The following is a 20339-nucleotide window of genomic DNA, read 5'->3' as shown; positions in this document are numbered from 1 at the left end:
CACCAATCAGCTACTTAAAACTACAACACACCAGCAAATTTCTCATAGCCTGATTTTAATCAATCTCCAATATAATTAACTTTTGTAAATTCGTACATACACATAAAAAAAAAAAAAACTTAATTCAGACCTTTCAATGTGAAGATTTGCTCATGTACATTTTTTACAGCACTTGTCAAGAATTCCGTAAAATAAAAAGAAGCTACATTTGAATCTTAAGGCCCCTCCTTCAGAAAAACCACTATGATATTCAAAATGCTAAAAACATGCATCTGAATATTCATGAAGTTTGCTTTCGCAGTTGCCTAGATATTTGCAATAGTTTTGTGCCTGCATAAGCCTATTTTCCATCACAGATATCTAGACAAAAAACGAAAGCAAACCTCATGAAAATTAATTCAAATACGCTACAGTGAATACTAAAAACAATAAAATGAAACCCTATTTGCAAAATTTTGTTATAAAAACTCATTTCCTCTTCTGTGTGTGCGAGTATGTTTGTTTTACGTATATTTTTTACTTTTCTTGGTGAATATTTTTCATGTTTGTTTCTTTTCTTTGTATTTTAAATGTTTTTAGTATTTATGTATTTTGCAAACAATTAGGTATTGTTAATTTGTAAAATCTCAAGAAATAAATAAATAAGCAGATGAAATTTTTCAGAATTTTGAATATTGAAGCAGTTTTTGAATGAAGAGGAATTTTCGAAAATGACATTGAAGGCCAAAATTTCAACGTGGCCTTAACCTGACATGTTAGTGAAATATCTGTATATATTCTAGGGATGGCTCAGATTAATCTGTACTCTATCGTTATCGGCCAATATAGGCATATCAGTTTATCGATAAAATTACCAATAATTTTACCAATCCAATATTCTTTAAGTATCTTAAAATTCAGTGCAATATTCTGCCGTTTGTTATATTTTTTATGGACATAAACATGTAAATCTGCATGCCCCTGATTCTTTTTTAAGTAAAATATGCAATGTAATCAATCATCTGGTGATATACGTAAGACTATTAAGAAATTTATGTTGGGTTGGTGGAGTATCAGTTATAGGTAGGACGTTAAGTTTCAGTTTTATTTTCCCCTAAATTTCGGTTATTTATTCATTGCAATTCAGTGTTACATTTTTGCAGTATTATTAATTTGAAATCAGTGTTACTTTGACCTGTTTTTACTGTTCCTTCTATGCTTAATATTTTTGCTTTAGTTCTGGAAAACTGAAGCAAATTTTAGTTTTAATGACAAAAAAATAAATTTAAGGCTTACCTTTGTGAGAAATTACCAAATTTCTTGCATTTGGAAAACTATTTCATATCATCAGCCACTAAATATGCAAGGAACATTAAACTGCCAAACTGCAGTAAATTAAGCATGAATCTTTTGAATCGAACTTTCACGAGCTGATCTAGCAATAACTGAACTCATAGCACTTCAGGTACCTCTTTGAAGAGAAGTGTTATCCCCAGTATATATTGCATATTACATGGCGTTCTTCACATTAAAGTGCAAAATTCGGTGTTATTCTCAAAAATGGCATAATTTGCGATATTTTGCAATTTGGGAACACCAAAAATTTTCCTTCCTAACCTACCCGAATACATATTAAACACTTTATTGACCTTTCTTCAACTGTTGGGTGTTATCGTTAAAATGAAAACCTCATGTCGCTAGTTTCAGGTATCCGAACCTTATCAGTATCAGTCAAAATTTGACATCAGTCAATCCCTAATATATACACAACTTCTCACTAAATCACCATGACAACAAATAAGATACTTACTCTGTATTGGCAGTGGGGGTTTCATCTCTGCAAAATTGGGTTTAACATCAGGATTGGGACTAATATATGGCGGCATGCTGCTGGCAGGAGTTAGGGGAGGAGTCGGATTTCCTGGTATCGGACTATGTTGATAGTTCATATTCCTCAAGTTCATATCTTGTTGGAATTGGCTATTGTATTGTTGCCCGTACTGAGCGCTTTGTTGAGGAAACTGGCTCCCGTTGGTTCCGATCGTGGTGGGTAAACTCGTGGGCATACTGTTTGGCATTGTGTTGTAATACTGGTTTCCTTGACTGTTGTAGGGTGGCGTGCTTTGCCTCATCGTCGCTCGAACGGGGGTGTTCGGGCCGAAATTCTGAGTAGGACCAATCGGCTGTTGAGGTGAATACTGTGCTTGGAAACCGGGCCGTTGAGCTGCATACTGACTTGAGTACTGAAAGAAAAAGTCAAAGTTAGAATGGATTGGTCATATTTGTGTTGCAGAAGATAGTGTTGAATGTGCAAAAGTTTGCAAAACATGGAATAAAAATGTTATATATGGAATTGTTTATGTGCTGGCATAGTGTAGGGTTCCCAGATGTTTAAGAAAAAAATACGGGACACTTATATACCTTGTTTTAAAGCTTGACTACCGATTATGTATCTATCAAAAAATTAGGGTAAGGAAACTTGTATTTATGGAGCTTTTCATACTAAACGACATTAATTTCTAATCTTTTAATGCAATTTTCTAGTATTATCACTTATTGTGATATCTAATTGCCCAAGGAGTTTTGTTGTGTGAGCACAACACCAAGTCAATGGAGTTTAGTCAGGTGAGGGTGAGATCGATCCGTGAGGGTGAGGGTGACTGGTGAGTCATGAGGGTGAGGGCCGGTGAGGGCAAAAGGCAAATCGTGAGGGTGACTGATGAGTCGTGAGGGTGAGGGCAAAGCCGAGCTGTGAGGGTGAGGGAGGTTGAACGAGAATGACCACCTCTGGTCCCGAGGACTTTTGTCGGGACAATGGGATGCCTTAATGAAAAATGAGACTTCCTGTATTTTACGGGACGTCTGGGAACCCTAGTATAGTGGAGCTACATTAAGTATTGAAAATTAATCAATACCGAAATATAATGTGACACCTGCTCAATCCTAAATCATACAGCAACTTTTTATGAATGAATTAATTAAAATGGTTGGATGTGTCAGCACATTACTTTGAAGTTAAAAAAGGGTTGTAACGAGTCCCTTGGGGAAGATTAAAGTTGTAAGGTTTTAAGAACATACAAAACATATTAAGAAGTTAAGGACAGACTAAAACCTTCCTACGAGACAGTGTAAAAGGTCCACTCTTCTAAAGAAGCTAAGAGCATTTGTTAAAACACTGTCCTCATCTCCCAACATGGATGATGCAGTTGGGAAGATTAAAACTTTGTCCGATGGAAGAAAAATCAACACATTCAATAAGAATATGCCTTAATAGATGCTTGTGGCTGTTATCAGATATGTAGCTATTGATTTCTACACCTGAAACAATGTACCAATTCACCCTTTCAAATTGCAAAAAGGGGGCATGACCCTTACATATAAAAAGCACTACGACAAATTATTAATTAATGAACTCATGTTAATCAATATGAATAAATACTTCACCATGCTGACAAACGATTGGAGTTGGGAAATCTGCTTCCCTGGCAGTATGTAGAGTGAAGACTAATATGCATGTTTTAAAATTCCTGCAGGATTCTAAAAAGTTAAAACTTTAAAGTAATACGTTTATTACAATAAAATCATTGTTTTTTTTTTTTCACCGAGAAAAATTTAAAATTTTGTTCTGCCCACACTGCTGAATGATGTGTGTGCAGATGATCACGCTATCACGTGATTCCAATATGGCGCCGATGCAGTAAAAAGTTCAGTGCATGTTATGACTTGCAGAGTTAAAATCTTAAAAGAGTTTTGGTGCAGAGAAAGCTCCAATGTTTGGAGATGTGCCACACAGTGGGAGGCCAAGACAACATTCCGGACGAGCACCGTCAGAATGTAATTCTCGGATTCAAACGAAGATTGCAAAAGTGTTTGGACATAAACGGTGCTCAGCTCGAGATCAGGCGATGAAACAAACCACATCAAACATAAATTTTAAATTACTTATGTGAAATTTAGAAATTTTCGTACTTCCGCGTTGCACAATTTATTCGTTAAATCCTATTAATTTCAAAGATCCTCTGTCTTCATTCACTAAAGGTACGGCGTCTGGAGCAGAGATGGTACCACATCACTGCTTTGTATGTTCCCGGGCAGTGGTAGTTGCAATTTCTCCCATTTGGCGGTGCTGGCATCTGTATCCTGGTTTGCGTCGTCTGCTTCCTGCTGTCAGGTGGCATTGCCTGGTGGTGGTTGGGGGGCTGGGCCATACTGCTCGGTGCACTGCAGTTCCTGTTCCCCATGTGGCTGGAGGGGGATCAAGTATGCGCACTGCATCTTTTCTTTGTCTGGTCTGAGCAGCATGAAGCAGACGATGCAAAAAAGGATACATACACCAGCGCCGCCAAATGGGAGAAATTGCAACTACTGCTGCCCGGGAACACACAAAAACCAGTGACGTGGTACCATCTCCTCTCCAGATGCCGTACCCTTAGTGAATGAAGACCGAGGATCTTCGAAATTAATATGCTTTAACCATTAAATTGTGCAACGTGGAAGTACGAAATTTCTAAATTTCACATAAGTAATTTTAAACCATGATTAACGCATTCATCATGAATTAATTTTAAAGTTGCCCCTGTGTAACAAACAATATTTCATTGTAAAAAATCTATTACTTTAAAAATTAAAACACACTGTATTCTAAAATCATTAAAAGCATTTTCATACCTGTACCTGAGGCCCTGCAGCTGGGGAAAATCCCGACTGCATGGTAGGCCCAGGGCCGGGAGAGGGGTATGGCTGCTGCTGCCTCTTCTGCGCCATGTGCATGGCAGGGTTGGGGTATGGGGTTAGGCGCCTCTGATACAAATTCCCGGGCACCTGTGGTCCTGGTCCCTGTAGAAGACAAATAAATGGTGATTATTTTATTCAAGACTTACAATTTCCTTCTTGGTGTTGAAATTTCAAATAACAAACCTGTCACTTTTATAATTGTGCAGAGAAATCTACGATCAAAGATATGCATATTTCTCTAATTCCTTGACTGTTTTCTTTCATCAGGGCAAAAATTATAAAAGTGTAGCAATTGTAGAGTTACGAGAAAATCGTTAATTGTTGCCACATAATGGTAAAAATCAAGGTAATTCAAGGGTAGTTTTTCCCCAATAGGATGAAAGTTGTAGAAATTTCACCATGTTTTTCAATAATTTCTTAACAATGGCAAATTTATTTTGGCTGTACATGAAGACTGCCTTTTCAGAAAATCAAAACCTCTAAATCAGAATCATTGGTGAAATACGTTACCCTTAAATTACTTTGAAAAAACTATTCTCAAAATAAATTTCTACCACGTTTCCAGCTGCCTTGTACAGTATGTCAGAGAAGTCTCCGTGCCACTATCATGTTGCGACTGTGTTGAAAATTGGCCGGTATTCTCTAATCTTAAATTTTACATTTCACTTTATAATCACAGGTGTCGTGTTCTAATATATATATATCTGTACATTCCATGAATACCTTTAGCCCGACACGCTATACTCCTTCCTTGCCTATGCATGGCTGTTTCTTTGCAAGAGTCCTGCCATTTATATCACCTAATCATCCTTGTCGCCCCAATTACCCTAAGAGGTGGAAAAGAACACAAGTGAAAGCCTCCCCGATGGCGCAGTGGTAGCGTCGTCACCTTGTAATCAAGGGATTCCGGGTTCGATACACACAGTGGTTCAGATCCCATTTTAAGCTGTAGGTCCAATCCCGATTAGCCTCACAGTGCATAAACTGGACTTAAAACTCCAAATCAATCAAGAACACAAGTGAAAAAATGCAATACAAATACAAAAAAGACAATCCTCCTTGCCAATATGTACCGAAAATATTACCAAATCACTTATTTACTTTTTCTCTACTCCTTTTGTTGTATCAATATCACCTTCACTTTTCAATGCACACACGCGGATAAGAACAATGACGACACTGAACCAAATATAAACGCACTTCATATGCAGCTATGTCCACATCACTTGTGCATTAAACGCAATACCTCTAGCACAAAAACACAACCACAAACACTCGTGCTCACCTGCATGCCAATCTTATTCATTGGCATACTTCCTGGTCCCATGCTCCCCATATTTGCAATATTGCCCATCATATTGTTCATGCCGCCCATAGCATTTTGCCCCATCATCATATTGTTCACATTCCCCATGTTACTCATGCTGTTCATGTTCCCCATGGGGCTCATGCCATTCATATTCATGGTGTTCATGTTCATGTTCCCCATGCTGTTCATGGAATTCATGCTCCCAGCCGGACTGCTCATTCCCATTCCCGTCATTGGTCCATGCGTGCGTTGTCCGGGGGTAGACCCATACTGGCTCCCGTACTGCTGCGGTTGCATACCCTGCATCTGCAAAAATAATGCATTTTAATTGTTAGTAAGTTACATTAAGCGACATTAAACCTTTCCAGACTAACTAACTAACATTTTATTTTTCTGAAATCTACAACACGTCCTCTTCCCACAGATATATGTATCATTTTATATACATTTTCTCACATTTATGACTATTTTCTGTAACAATCTTTTGAAAGTAAAAAAAATTAGCATTGTATAAAAGTTACTGAAAACACATTTTCAATAAATAATAGAAATATTTAGGATCAAAACCATCCACTCACTAACTGTGAAATCTTAAGAGGAATCCTCCACAATGTGCACATAAATTATTTGATGCTATTCTCAAGAGTTATTCACAAAAGCAAAACTTAATTAATGAGTACAAGTAAAAATCACCAACAAAGAAGAATACACAACATCTAACGGTTGGAATTTGAAAGAGGTGATTACAACGTATGTGCACAAGAGACGCGATGCAATTACATCCCCTTGTTCATTTACAATAGAATTTTATATGCCACTAGCCCATCTTATTAGACAATTATGTGATGGGTTATGCCTGTCGGGTTAACCAACACATCTACATGCAAAATTATAATAATTTTGCACTGCTTATTCTAATTTATATTATAGAAAAAATTAAAAGCTTTTCTTCACTTTTTACCGAGATGAAAAATATGAAATCTATACAAACAACCAATTACAAAACCAAAGAAAAAATTATCATCAATAGAGTTCACTTCTTTTTGTTAAACTTGGTTAAGTACACTTCTGAGTGACAGATTACCTATGAGCTAATGAAAGGAGAAATTCACATTTTGTCACTTTTATCACTACATATGAAAAACTCCATATAAGGTGTTTTGTGCATAACTTGTGGTCTAAGCTATTAGATGTCACGATTCAAGAATTTTCTTTCATAGGTTTGGAATGTGGATGGGAAACTCTTCAAAATTTCCATGGTGGAAAAATAACAGGCAATTTTCAACTTAACAAGCCTAAGGTAATTAATAATACAAGCAGTTTCTTGAGCATTTTGTAATTAAAAGGTTGTTTTAATGGACTCTGGGTTCATATCTGATGTAAATTAGTTCTAAAAAGGGACACATGTTTCAGTTGAAGTTTCCAAAGACACTTTCAATTAACTGATTATGCTTTCAATCAAATCTAATAAAATAAAGTGTCTCATCGCTTTTTCAACATGTACAGTGGTGGACAGAAATACTTATTCTATAGGGATGTAATACCAGTAGCCCTATGTGGAAAATATTTATTTCCACAACTCTACATCCCATGCAACAAGCACACAACACAGCTGTGTTGTTAAAATTACCACCATGCCATGCCATGGTTTACTGAGATGAACAATAGATGGCTCTGACTCCTGATTATTTTCAGGTTTTCTGACTTCAGATCATTTTACATGACTTTTTTTGCAGTGCGGGATCCCGAAAAGTCGGTATAGTACACGCGTTTACTTCGTTAACGTCGAAGAACTAAAGAAAACGCCGCCACAAACGTGGGTGGGGATATATAGCGGGCGAGTTGTTTTCGTCCAATCACACTCAACCTTCAGCCAATGGGTGCAGCTGTCATTCTGCTCGTCTACTCCACGTGGAGTCTCAGTCACGTGACTGCGGATACGCTGTTGCCGTACTTTGCAATTTCAATGTGGAGACCGTGGGAAGGTGATTGTGCGTTGAGGGACAAGGTGGCGTATTGTAGATGTGTGGCAATGCGTTGAATGTGATGTTGCAGCTGGTGCGCGCGTTCTGTGTACTTCAAAGCCAGCCGGTCGTTAATGTAGCTAGCGTGTCAACTATATCAGGTTCGGGGGAAATATTCCCGTCCCCATCCCCGACTTTTGGGAATCCAGAATAGTCGGAAAATTTCAAATGGTCTTATTCCAAGTAGTTAACTTCTGACGTTTTCTGCGTTGTGTCTAAAACTTCTCGGAAAATATTAGTTTCTATTCCACATTAAGAGTAAAATAGCATGTAGGATTCAAATTTTCCAGTGTCAGGATGTTTCGAGCACTCCCCGCCCCAAAAATGTCCCGACTTACGTGAGAATTCTTAATTTTCTATTTTTGTTACAAAGTTTATGATAGCAAGCATTAAATGTTTTTTTTTTTCTATTTCTCAATAATGTGATAAATTCATCTAGTATTGTTAACACCCACAAGGAAACAAACTGCCGGAGTACCAAGTGAGGTGAGTGTACATGACAAAAGATATCCCACAACAATAAACACCCACAAATAATGATTCTGGACTGAATAGCATCTAATCTCAGCAGAAGAAATATACACAAAGCTTACCTGGCCAAACTCCTGTCTCTCTTGCAGGGCAACAACGCTGGCCGTGGCTGTTGCAGTTGCAGTAGCTGCAGCCACCATCGCCGCCGCACTCAGGGCAGAAGGAGGTGGGTACTGGCCCCCTTCCTGCGTCACAGCGTGGTTGGGCGTAGTCATCCCTGCCTGGGGGGCGGGCCCACCATAACCACTGCAGAAAAAAGAAAATTACAAATCACTTATGCAAACATTACCATGATTAAATTCATATGTATAAAACAAATACAAAGACTATATATTATTTATATGTATATTTATTAGAGCATTAATTTAATACCAGCAGTGGCGTTACCAGTACTTTTTTTGTCAACCATTACTTTGCCATCTTTTCTTACCTTTGACTTCCTTTTTAGGAATACTTGGTCAAAGTGATGGTATGACCCCCAACAATCCCCCTTAGTATCGGGATTCCCACTCCATTGGCATATTCAAATACTGTGTTTTCTGAGTAGTTTTAAATAACTTTCCAGGCGGCTATATAATGACTAAACACATTAATAAATAATTGGGTAGTACGTCTTCAATTTTGCATGTTGCAAAATTTCTCGACTTCAAGCACGCTCTTTAGCTTTAGACAAAACTATTTTGGTGGAAATTCAATTAATGTTATTCAACTCAACATCAATGGAAGCGGGGGGGGGGGGGGTAGCAGCAACATTCCGAATTTTGTCTTCCCGTTATTCATCAGAATCATGTCATCCCGATTTTGTTTCCGCACTGACAAAGTCCATAACAAAAAATGGAGAGGCCGCAGGATGCAGTATACTTGAAGTAAAGGTTCATATCTTGTCGGTTGTGTGCTGCGGGGGTCACTAACTATTCCCCGTCTGTCCACTCCTCTGCCGTCATCAATATCAATTCGTATATACGTTTAGCAATCTCGACATTTTTTTTTTCTTTCGCTAAGGGCGCAAATATTTTAATTGCGCAGGGGGCTGCGCTAGGCAATTGCAGACCACTATACATTATTAACAAGTGTTATGTAATAATTTATTTTCAAGTATTCCCTTGCCTCGCAGATGGAGTGTGGTAAGGGTATCGCTTTGTAATCAAAAAATCGTGGATTCGATCCTCGGTGGAGGTACATTGTGGTTTGAATTCAACTGTAAACTGTATGTCTAGTCACGATTAGCCTATTTGTGCACAAAGTGGACTTAAAACATACTTCAAACTTCAAGTATTCCTTTAAATCTGTTTTTAAAAAGTACTTTAGAAACACAGTATCTTATCATTTGAAAAAGAATACAATTTAGATCAGAAACTATGTCCGTCGAAAGTTTTGAACATATAACAGTGTTGCAGGCTCGCCAACGTTTTGGAAACCCTCTCCCTCCTTGGAAACCACAATTGGAAGAGTTGTCTCACGAAAAACAGGGCTAGATTACACAAGAAATAAACACACACTCGCTCTTATTCAAGGACGCAGGTAGTGTTGGCTTTTTTGACGAGTCCAAGACAGAAATTACAAAACCGCAGAAAGGCTAACTCAAAGGGTGCCGAAGTTTTGTGAAAAGGAGGGAAAGCTACTGATTGGACGAGTTCGTTACGTGTTTTGGAGTCGTGGGAAAAAGTCCTGAAGTTGAAGGCTTTTGTTTTGCAAGACTGACTTGTAGGTTAACGCATGTTTTCAGAGCGTACCGGGAGAACGATAAGCAGCTTTCCATGCTTATACCAAGACAACCGTCACAATTTCACATTTCGTGTTTTCAGTTATTACCTTTGTAACCCTGACATTCAGAATGGGAAGCATAATTATCATCAAGCAAAGTGTTCATCACCATGTTTGTTTTAGGAGACGAGATATACAAGAATCGATGCCAACTTCTTCACAAGCGTACTTTAAAATTCATTCCTTCAAAAACCCAGAATGCAAGAGAAAACTAATGAAAATAGTCAAAAGCAATTTGCCGAGCAAACTGTACATCTCTACAGGATGACTCAAAGATATTATCAAACAATTTGTTCATCTGTATTTTCAATCGCTTTCAAAGACATTGAAATAAACACTAGATCAAGCAATGGCGCTGACTGTCCTAATTGACAACTGAATATTCTAAAGCGTTAAAAAAAATAAAGGTTAGTATCACAGAAACACAGATTATATATACGTATATTGGGAACGATAGTATTCTGTGGTAACGAAGCATTGTTCGAACTGTCCACCACCATACATCAAATGTTTGAAAAATCGAACGTGCAGTAAGGTTGAATATAAATGGTTAACTTAATGCCGTCGCACAGTAGGATCCATGAGTATTACCGTGCAAATTGTCCGTCACCATTTTCGTGCACTTTATTTGACCCAATAAGAGCTTTAAGAATGAAAAGAAAACTCAAAACAATCTGTTGATAACTTCTGCCCCAGCATACATAAAAATCCCTCGCTTAAAAACACACACGATGTAAGAGAAAAAATGATGAAAATAGTCATGGAGAATTTGCACTGTAATACTCATGGATCCCACTATTGTAATACACAGAGGCGCCAACTTAAGCTAAATTTGAGGGGGCAAGATAAATTTTGGGGGGAGAAGATCGGCATAAACAATACTTTATATATGTAAATATACATAAAATGTGTACTTCTACGTGAATTTGGGGGGAGAAGGTGCCTTGCCCCCCACCAAAGTCGGCTTTATATTGTAATGCATTTACAATATTGCTGTTTAAGTCGCAGGCACTGGCGTACACGGGGGGGGGGGGGTTGTTGCGTTCCCGAAATTTTGGAAAAAAAAACATTTTCACATGAAAGCAGTGAAGAACTCGGGAAAAACCAAAGTTGTAAATGCAACCTCCCAAAATGACCCCATATTATCATTTTTGTATTTGAACAACTTTCAGAACGAAGGTCAAAAATTGTAATTATCAAATATTTTATTGCGTATCCCGCCCCTTCCCCCAGAACAGTGTTTCTCAAACGCCGGACCACGAATCAGTATCGGACTCTGGTATAAATTCTACCGAGCCGGGTGATGTTGTCCTGAAATCTGCCATTTTGCTCCGGCATCAATTTTCATCAAAAAATATTTCGTAGTGGGAGAATTCTGATTAATGGGAACTTGTCGGGTGTTCAAAATGCATCATGCCAATGAATATCAGCACTTACTAAATCAATGTCATTATATTGACCTGAGGAAACTATACAAGACGTCATTGATCGATTCTTGTGTACAAATCAATGTTTTATCGACACGCCGTCTAACAACCCCTCAACATCTCAATGCCCTCTACAATTTTTCACAAAGCCCCAATTTATGCACAGTTTGGCTTGAAATTTACCTCATACCCCCCTAAATTTGGACTTACCCCCCCCCCCCCCCAATGAAAAATATTCTGAATAAACCCCTGGTACAAATTTTACGTCAACTGAGAACTCCCCAAGATATGTAAGTTGAAAAATGACCCCCAGTGGTACTCTGTTGTTAAACAAGGAGGCAGAATCCAACACCAGTTTACACTTATGCCAAAACGCAATATATTTTAAAAAACGTTTCGACACCGCCTCGGTTGGTTTGAAAAGGAATGACCGCTCACTCACCTTGGTGGACCTTGTCGGTAGGGGCCTGGGAAGGGCGGCTTCGACGGAGGGGCTTGTTGGTAGCCGCCCCCTGGAGCGGCGGACCCTGTGAAGTTGTTGTGAGGGCCGGACTGGGTGGACGTCGTCACCCCCCACACCGTGGTCACCACCGACAGCTGCTGTTGGGCACCTCCACCGTGGGACCACTCGCTGCAAAGAAGAGAAGCATCCGTCAGGCAACGTTCCATCCATGTTACAAATCTCTGTGCAAAATGCCTGCATGGTATGCAGGCATTTTTCGTCACTATGTAATGTAAGCAGGGAAGCTACATACAGGTGCAGGGGTGGTGCTTGAGCACCCCTTTGTCAAACTCTATTTTCAACGAAAACAGTATTAAATCTGACAGTCTTATATTACTTATGAGAACTTATTACACCATATTGGCATATTGAGCGTAAGTACTGAAGTGAGACCCCTATTATTATACACAACGATCAGTCTCTGCAAAGACTATTGTCATTATTTCATCATTAAGGATAGGATTTTCATGACAGCATATTTTTTTGGGGTAAGGGTAATGTGTTCCCTAACGCATATTTGGCCATTTCTACGTGATAGAGAATACTTTGATGGATTTTCGGTCATATTCAGCATATTTTTGCATTTTCAAGAAATATGCAGCCATTTTCGAAATGGATTCGTTCTTACTCTCAATTTTACATTTTTATTTGAAAATTTAGAAAAAGTATTCATTGTGCATTGCAAACTCAGGGCCCATAAAGTGAACTAAAATAGTACGTATGTGAAAATATCTAAGCATTTAGATATCGATGTTTGAAACAGTCCAGTTATAAGGGCATATTTTTCAAATTATAGTGCATATTTTGTAAAATTTAAGTCATAAGAGCATATTTTATTTTGCATATTTTGGTGATTTTTATGTCATAAAAATCCTAGTCCTATTCATCATTATAGTTGTTAAGAACTGTTTATTCCTTTATAAGATACAATATATAGCTATCATTGGCCTGCTTTGAACAGGATTTGTTCGTTTCAAATTACAAAACACGTGGTTGTCGACAAACCAAGCAAATTCACTACATTATTATTCAATGTACACAGAATTAACAAAACACGTTCGGTTAGGCTTTTTGGTAATCACAAAAAAACAAAATGATAGGTTGTTCTGGTTAATGGAATTTGGTTCTGGCTTACAATCAGTTGATTGTTGCCTACTTAAACAAATGTTTGATTGCCAGAAAGTTCTTCCAAACAATTGTTTTCTCTGTGTACATAAAATCTTGAGCATAACTTCTGTGTTCTGGGAGCTCGTGGTCAGTTTGAAGTGTAAGTTATTTTAATTACATCTATTCCATTCTATCACAACTCATTACCATCGTCTAGGAAGATAGAAAAGCAACTAAAATTACAATAAATACAATTACGTAACTAATTCAAACCTACACACACACACATTATATATACGATTAACTGATGAAATGGGTGAAAGGACAAGCATAATTATAGATCAATACTTGAAGGTAGCACCAGAGCTTTGTGTCTGCGTTAGTTTTGTTGTTGTTTTCGGAAATTCTAGTCTTTTTTTAAAAAAAAAGTGCTAATATATTGTACAACATTCAAATGCATCTTCGTGTGGTTTGCTTCCGCTGTTGTCTAGATATCTATATCTATTTTTTATAGAAATAGCCTTACGGTGCCACATATTGCAGATATCCACACAACAGCGAAATGAAACCACACGAAGATTTGTTTGAATGCTGTTGTTGTTGCTTTAAAGTGGCTCACAACGCCTATCCTTTGCGGTTTCTAGCCATCGCTACTTCGTTTGAATGTTGTACAGTGGGATCTATTAGTATTGCTCAGCAAATTGTCCATTACTATTTTCATTAAGTCCTATGTATTTTTAAGCGATGGATTTTATGTATGCTGGGGCAGGAGTTGTCAACAGCTTGTTTTCAGTTTTCTTTTAATTCTTGAATTTCTTATTGCGTCAAATAAAGTGCACGAACATGGTGATTTGCACGGTAATACTCATGGATCCCACTGTACACGGAATTCTAAACAGATGTAGTTGTTCAGAATTTGGAATGTTGTAGCAGTTTTTCAAAGTGATGTCCGAAAAAAGGCTTTCCTGATGCAGATCAAAGTGTCCCTTGTGGTCTTAATCAGGGATAGAACCTGGGACCTCTGGGTTCGTAGGGAGTCACGCTGGCCGGCACACACACACACACGCGCGCGCGTCCATTATGTGTTAATATTCCAACATTGCTCGCGAAGAGAGAGAGAGGGGGGCAGCGCCTTCGAGGCAGAGCAAGATAGCAAAGGATTTTTATCACAGGACAAGATGGTACGAGCAACAGTATCATAACCGCATATCAAAGAAAAAAAGGTCACGGTACTAGATACCAAATGAATACGCTGTCACGAGGGATGAAATAATGCATTTCGCTCGCCTTTTCAGCGATGAGCATAAAGGATCCTTCGAAACTTGCAGAAAAGAATTAATTTACAACTTCCCATCATGCCACTTGGGGCATGACAAAAGAATGCTCAGGTTTGCTTGACCTCCCCTCCTCCTCCCCCTCACCTCATCCTTAGCGGCATCTTCCGAACCATAATCACGGGAGCGTGTAGATTGGCTGCTCGAGCAAGAAGCGAAAGATTTTTTTCGCACTGTTGCCAGATAGTTGAGGAATTTTGGTTCGTGGGACTCGCGGGATAATGCTCCCGGTGTAGAGCACACGGTACTCAGTGTTACCAATGGCTGTGTGTTTATGCAAAATATAGGCGTACGTGAGGAAGGTTGCCATGGTTCGAATCCCTTCGTCTACTTTATAAACCCATCACTATTTTTATTTAACGTTGCTTTTGCTGTCACTTTTAGCTTATCGCGACGATGTGGATGATGAGATGACAAGCACAATGAAACGCCTGTCCGGGACTCCCTCCGGAACAATCGAAAGTTGGAGTGCGAAACAGTTTCAATCTTTCTCACCATCGAAATTAGCCTGCAATGGTTTAAACAGTAGCGTACTGCGTGTTATTGCGTATAGTTATTGTTTCGTATGTAGTTTTACTGGTATTCTGTGTCGTTCGAAGTATATACATTAACAACTGCCAGCATGTACATACTTGTGTATAATCAAGAGCTCTGCTTCGACAATCGGCCGACAGTAAGTAGAAAATTTACATCGAGTTTCTACTCGAATATGGGCAGAAGTTGATTTTTGGTTTCTTGACCTATTTCCCTATGACAGCATCATAGTTTAAATCCCCACAAACCGTCCCGAATTACATGTGTACATAAAACATTACAAAAATAATATTTAGGCAACAAGAATGGAGGAAAGTGTAACATTTTAACTTCACTCTTATCTTTTGGCATTTTTGAAGATCGCGATATTCTTGTCAGAACATTCAAATAACACTGACTGAATATGTATTTTTATTTTCTTATATTACGCCATTGCATGCCTCTTTAGGATAATCGGGACGGCAAATAAGATTGCTTATAGACGTAGAGAATTCGAGACCTAAGTTCTGGCTCGAAACATGTATTTTTTTCTATGTTCTAAGTAGTTATACACACTACTGCAGTCCTCACTAATAACAATGGACACGCAATTGCTGTATATTACTGGTTGGTCTCTTCCGGCCAAATTCGTCTAGTTCTAAATCTAAAAAAAAAGTTCTAAGTAGCAACACTAACGTTTGAAAGCGAAGGGTTATTGCTTTCATTAAACTAACTTATTTTCACCTGTGTATATACTAGAATATAGTGTGTGCAATTTTGTAGGAGAAAGCGTGAATTTTTCCTGCATCGGCGTGGCAACACTGATACAGTACTGTACTCGTCGGCCGACGAACCCGTTGTCGTGGGCAAATCTTGCCAGACTTGTGGGCGATTCTTAGCTTTTCTCTCACCCCCTTCTTCTTGCAACATTCTTGGCTCGGGAAAACAAAAGTTGCAGGAGAGGGGGAGGAGGATATAACAGGAAGATTCAATGCGGGCATAGCAATGAACAATGAATGCGGCTCCATCGCTTTCAAAATGTTTGTCTTCAGATATTTTCGTAAGATGTTGACACCACAAAGTTCATTCGGCGGTATAGTAAATGTTACATCACGTGTATGCTGCAAATTATTTACGCTCTGCTTACCATATTCAAACCGAACTGATAACTAAATCTCATACGATTCGACATTTCAAAGATAACCTATTACCTAACGCAATAAGTACCTTGACAGCATAACAAATTCAGTTGAATTTATTGAAAGTGTTACCACGCTGATTTTGAATATATTGCATGTATCACCACATTGAGGTTGAATTTCTTGCAAGTACTGTCACGTCGAATTTGAATGTGAAGTATCGCACGGACTTCGGAGATAAAATTAACTGAGTAACTCAAAAGAAAAAAAAATCGATGAAAACTATCAATACATATATATTTTGTATCAATTGGTACAGCTGGTTTACTAAATTGTTTGGCAAGATTCGGATATTCAAGCCCCCATTCCTGTACTGAACACAAGAAGTTAGAAAACAACAACAAAAGTACACGATAGAAAAAGAACCTTGGGCATAACAAAGCTATCTGTATCTGAACAACTGATAAAACATGCGCATTACGCAATGTAATCCCACCTAACCTTGCTATTCTATCAAAGGAAAGCGATTATGTGATGTAATATACTCTATTATAGCTTACCTGAAGCAGTCCTCAGGTCGTAACCTTCTGCCAGTGTATAATTTACAGTAGAGGAGTGCCTAACCAAATACTACTCTGCCCGTGAGTTGTCAAAAATTGGTATCCTATACCTTGCTGAAATCGTAGCGATTAAGTAAGATTAAATTTTAAAAAGTCTTGAATCGAACAGGTTGTCATGGTGTGTTCTGACGTCTGGGTATATCTTATTTTGACCAAATAACACACACACATATACAAAAAGTTACTTAAACCACTTGCACAATGTTTAGTATAGCTACAGACACTGACGTTACAGAGCGAGTTCGCGAGTAGCGTTCTCATGGTCACATTCCTTTCGTGAAGCGAAATTCACGCCAACAAGGAGTATACATACAGGTTGGACAATTATAGGAGAGTGGACGATTATTGGTTGATGGAAATGAGGTCAGCTAGGTTTAGTAATAAAAGAGCGTTCATTTTCCATGGAATTATTGAGTTTTGGTTTTAAGTTCACTTAATGCACAGGAAGGCTAATCTGGACTGGACCTACAGTTTAAAGTGGGATCTGAACCACTTGTGCCTCCACCGGGTATCGAACCCGGGAACCCTTGAATACAAGAATTTCTATTGAGATCCTTTATATGGTACAAAGAGGCGTACGCTAATTAGTAACATGATGAATCATGATATTTTTATGAAGCAGACTTATCTTTTACACGTCATTTGGGATTACGAAGGCAAAAAAGATCATAAAAATACATCGTACATAAACGTAAATGAGAAATTGTGATTCTTGTAAGTCGCCTTTCTGCATTTCTAGATAAATCGCTGCGAACTGGTGTAATACATATGAAAATACAAAGTAACGTCAATGGCTTCCCCATAATAAAAAGTGCCAATGAGCATTAGTTTTCTTGAGACATGTGGTGGTGTAGAGGCATGGTCGGATAACTACTACCTCTTCCGATCATTCAGACCAGAAACCGAACCCGGGTCTCCCGCGTGGCAGTCAGACGCCACGCCGACTGCCAATAGTCATGTTTTTTTAAAAAATTTAATGTGTATCAATTTCGTTGCTGAACCTCAATACTCCGTAAAGTGCAAGTTGTATAGTCCGGTATATTTTGTTATGTTGAATGTTCAGTCAGTCTTAGTCAATGCAAGCTTTCGTTCATGCCTGTGAATGTGTCTCGAAATTATGACATTTATTACACTTATGTGCAAAAACGGGCAGATTTTCCTTATGTACCCTTTTTGGCATCCGGGTCATTCCACGTCAATTCATCCAGGCCATGTCACCCACCATCCCCGATTTTGATGAAATTCGGTATGCTTATAGAACTTTTGATGGTGATTACAAAATTGACAACTTTTTTAAAATTGGTCAAGGGGATCAGAAGTTACGCGCTTTTTAAGATCTCCGTTTACGCCACATTCGGCTCCACTTTGAATGACACGCATTAGGTTATAAACGATCGTAACTTCCCTCGGGTTTGCCGTAGAAACTTCAAGTTTGTTTTATTTTCTTCAGAATAGTATAAGCTTTCATTTAAATAACGTTTCAGATTAATGCATCAATAAGCATGTATTTTTATATATAGTTTTATGTATTTTTTTAGAAAAACGAATGACTAACTTCAAGAGCGAATTTCATGCAATGCCCCCCCTTCAATTTCCCCCCAATTTTATATGTAGGTAGCTCAGAGTATGTACTAATGGCTGATGGAGAAATTGGGATGGGCGGTTCAGACACAGGGTGATAAAAAAATCATTTGCATAAAATGACATTAAAAGTAAATCTTATAAAAATGCTTATGTATTTAGCACAAAGCCTGAAGTACAATATGTTTCAAGCTACAATATTCAAAATTTATGTTCACTATGTGTGAATGTAAGCATAGGCGTAACCTGGCTGGGGCAAAGGTAAGCTCTTGCCCTCTCCAAAATTTATAGATTAATTTAAAATTTGGAAGTAATAATTACAGTGGAACCCAGATTTAAGTTCCTCGATTTTACATTTTCCTTCATTTTGCATTCAATCTTGGTGGTCCCAACATAGCAAATTGTTTAGAAATTTTCCAAGATTTTACATTTTCCCGTGTATTATTTTTTTTTCAGCTTGATCTCCTGGATAACGTAAAATCGAGGTTCCACTGTATCTAAGTTAGTTTCAACTGTCTTCAGTTTCTTTAAAATTTTATATATTATATGATTATATATATAATCATTATTAACATTCCCAAGTTTAGCAAATTTATCTTCAAGAACATTCTTTTTGTGCATTTTATCTCAATATGGAAGTTCTTTTTTGGCTACTCTTCATGGCGATACGTAATATGAAGTAAGAATGAGTACTACACATTTGTGCTGATTGAAGTTTTTTTCAAATGGAGCTTTTTCGCCACATTCCACAGAAAATTTCCTTGTGACGGGATGGTTGGAACAGTAAAAATACTTGTATAGACTTCTATAGTATGAAGCAACAAGTGCGGCAATTATGTACCAATTCTATAGAAGTAGTATTCAAGGCATAAATTTCTTAGTAATCATCTAGGGTAACAACAACCCACAGTACAATGTGTCAGCGATTGTAAAGTACTACAACAGTACCAGGAAGTATGCACAATTTTGAACTTACAGGTTCCGTAAGTTACTTTTTACAAGTAACTGAGTTACAGTCACTCATTTAAAAATTTACTCAGTTATTGTTACTGGTACTTTGAAATAACTGAGTTTCTTTTACAGTTACTGTAACAGTAACGTACTGTTAATGATCATTGATTTATGTAAACGTTACACTCAATCAATGATCATGAAGACTTTCATGTTTTACTTATGTTTCTAGTACATAATATGTATTCATATATTTACATTATTACTGCTAATAAATGATGGAAAACACAGTCAGCTTTGCTTGAACGATGATAATTAAAAAATCCTTTGTGTGCTGACCACGGTATTTTGAATATGGTGTCATTGATTCCCCTTGCATATTTCTTTCTCCTCTATTCCAAGTTCAACAAGATCCAAAGATCCACTCCCTCGACAATGACTTTTTCCTAGCTGGACAACCACATTCCAAACGAACGCAGCAGTCTACCAAAACAATGGAGTTTTCACATACAATTAGAAATGAATTACAGTAAAGCGTGGATGTTCTAAATTTAGCATGCAACAAAGCATAGCATCCTTACCAGCAATTCAAAGAAAATCCTTTCACGTAGCATCTGGAGAAGGTACATATTTTATTTTTATAGTCTGGAACAGAATTGTCCAATTTAGCTATTTCCCTACTGCAAAAAGTAACTCTGTTACCGTTGTTAACTTACTTTTAAAAGTAGCTACTTACAGTTAGAATTCCTAAATAAAAAGTAACTGTTACTTGTAACTTTGTAACTAGTTACTTCCAAACACTAGTTGTTTAGCAGTCAGAGCAA

At 37.9% G+C, this 20339-nt stretch overlaps 1 protein-coding gene across 4 annotated transcripts in view; it reads right to left on the bottom strand.

Annotated features, from left to right (window-relative positions):
* tna (Zinc finger MIZ domain-containing protein tonalli) overlaps positions 1–20339 on the bottom strand; it is a 321122-nt gene that overhangs the window by 28950 nt on the left and 271833 nt on the right. For 3 of the 4 annotated variants that reach the window (XM_083142081.1, XM_083142082.1, XM_083142080.1), the window contains 5 exons: positions 12211–12399; positions 8640–8823; positions 5999–6328; positions 4648–4815; positions 1790–2222 (listed from right to left, as the gene is read on the bottom strand). In XM_083142081.1, the coding sequence (XP_082998207.1) occupies positions 1790–2222; positions 4648–4815; positions 5999–6328; positions 8640–8823; positions 12211–12399 (1304 nt within the window). Of the gene's footprint in view, positions 1–1789; positions 2223–4647; positions 4816–5998; positions 6329–8639; positions 8824–12210; positions 12400–13903; positions 13925–20339 lie in introns of those variants that run through there. The other variant, XM_083142083.1, reaches the window with a different exon arrangement.

The sequence above is a fragment of the Lepisma saccharinum genome, chromosome 20 (genome assembly GCF_977018435.1).
Source record: "Lepisma saccharinum chromosome 20, izLepSacc3.1, whole genome shotgun sequence".
In the NCBI taxonomy this organism is placed as follows: Eukaryota; Metazoa; Arthropoda; class Insecta; order Zygentoma; family Lepismatidae; genus Lepisma; species Lepisma saccharinum.
This window is presented reverse-complemented; position numbering and strand designations above follow the sequence as displayed.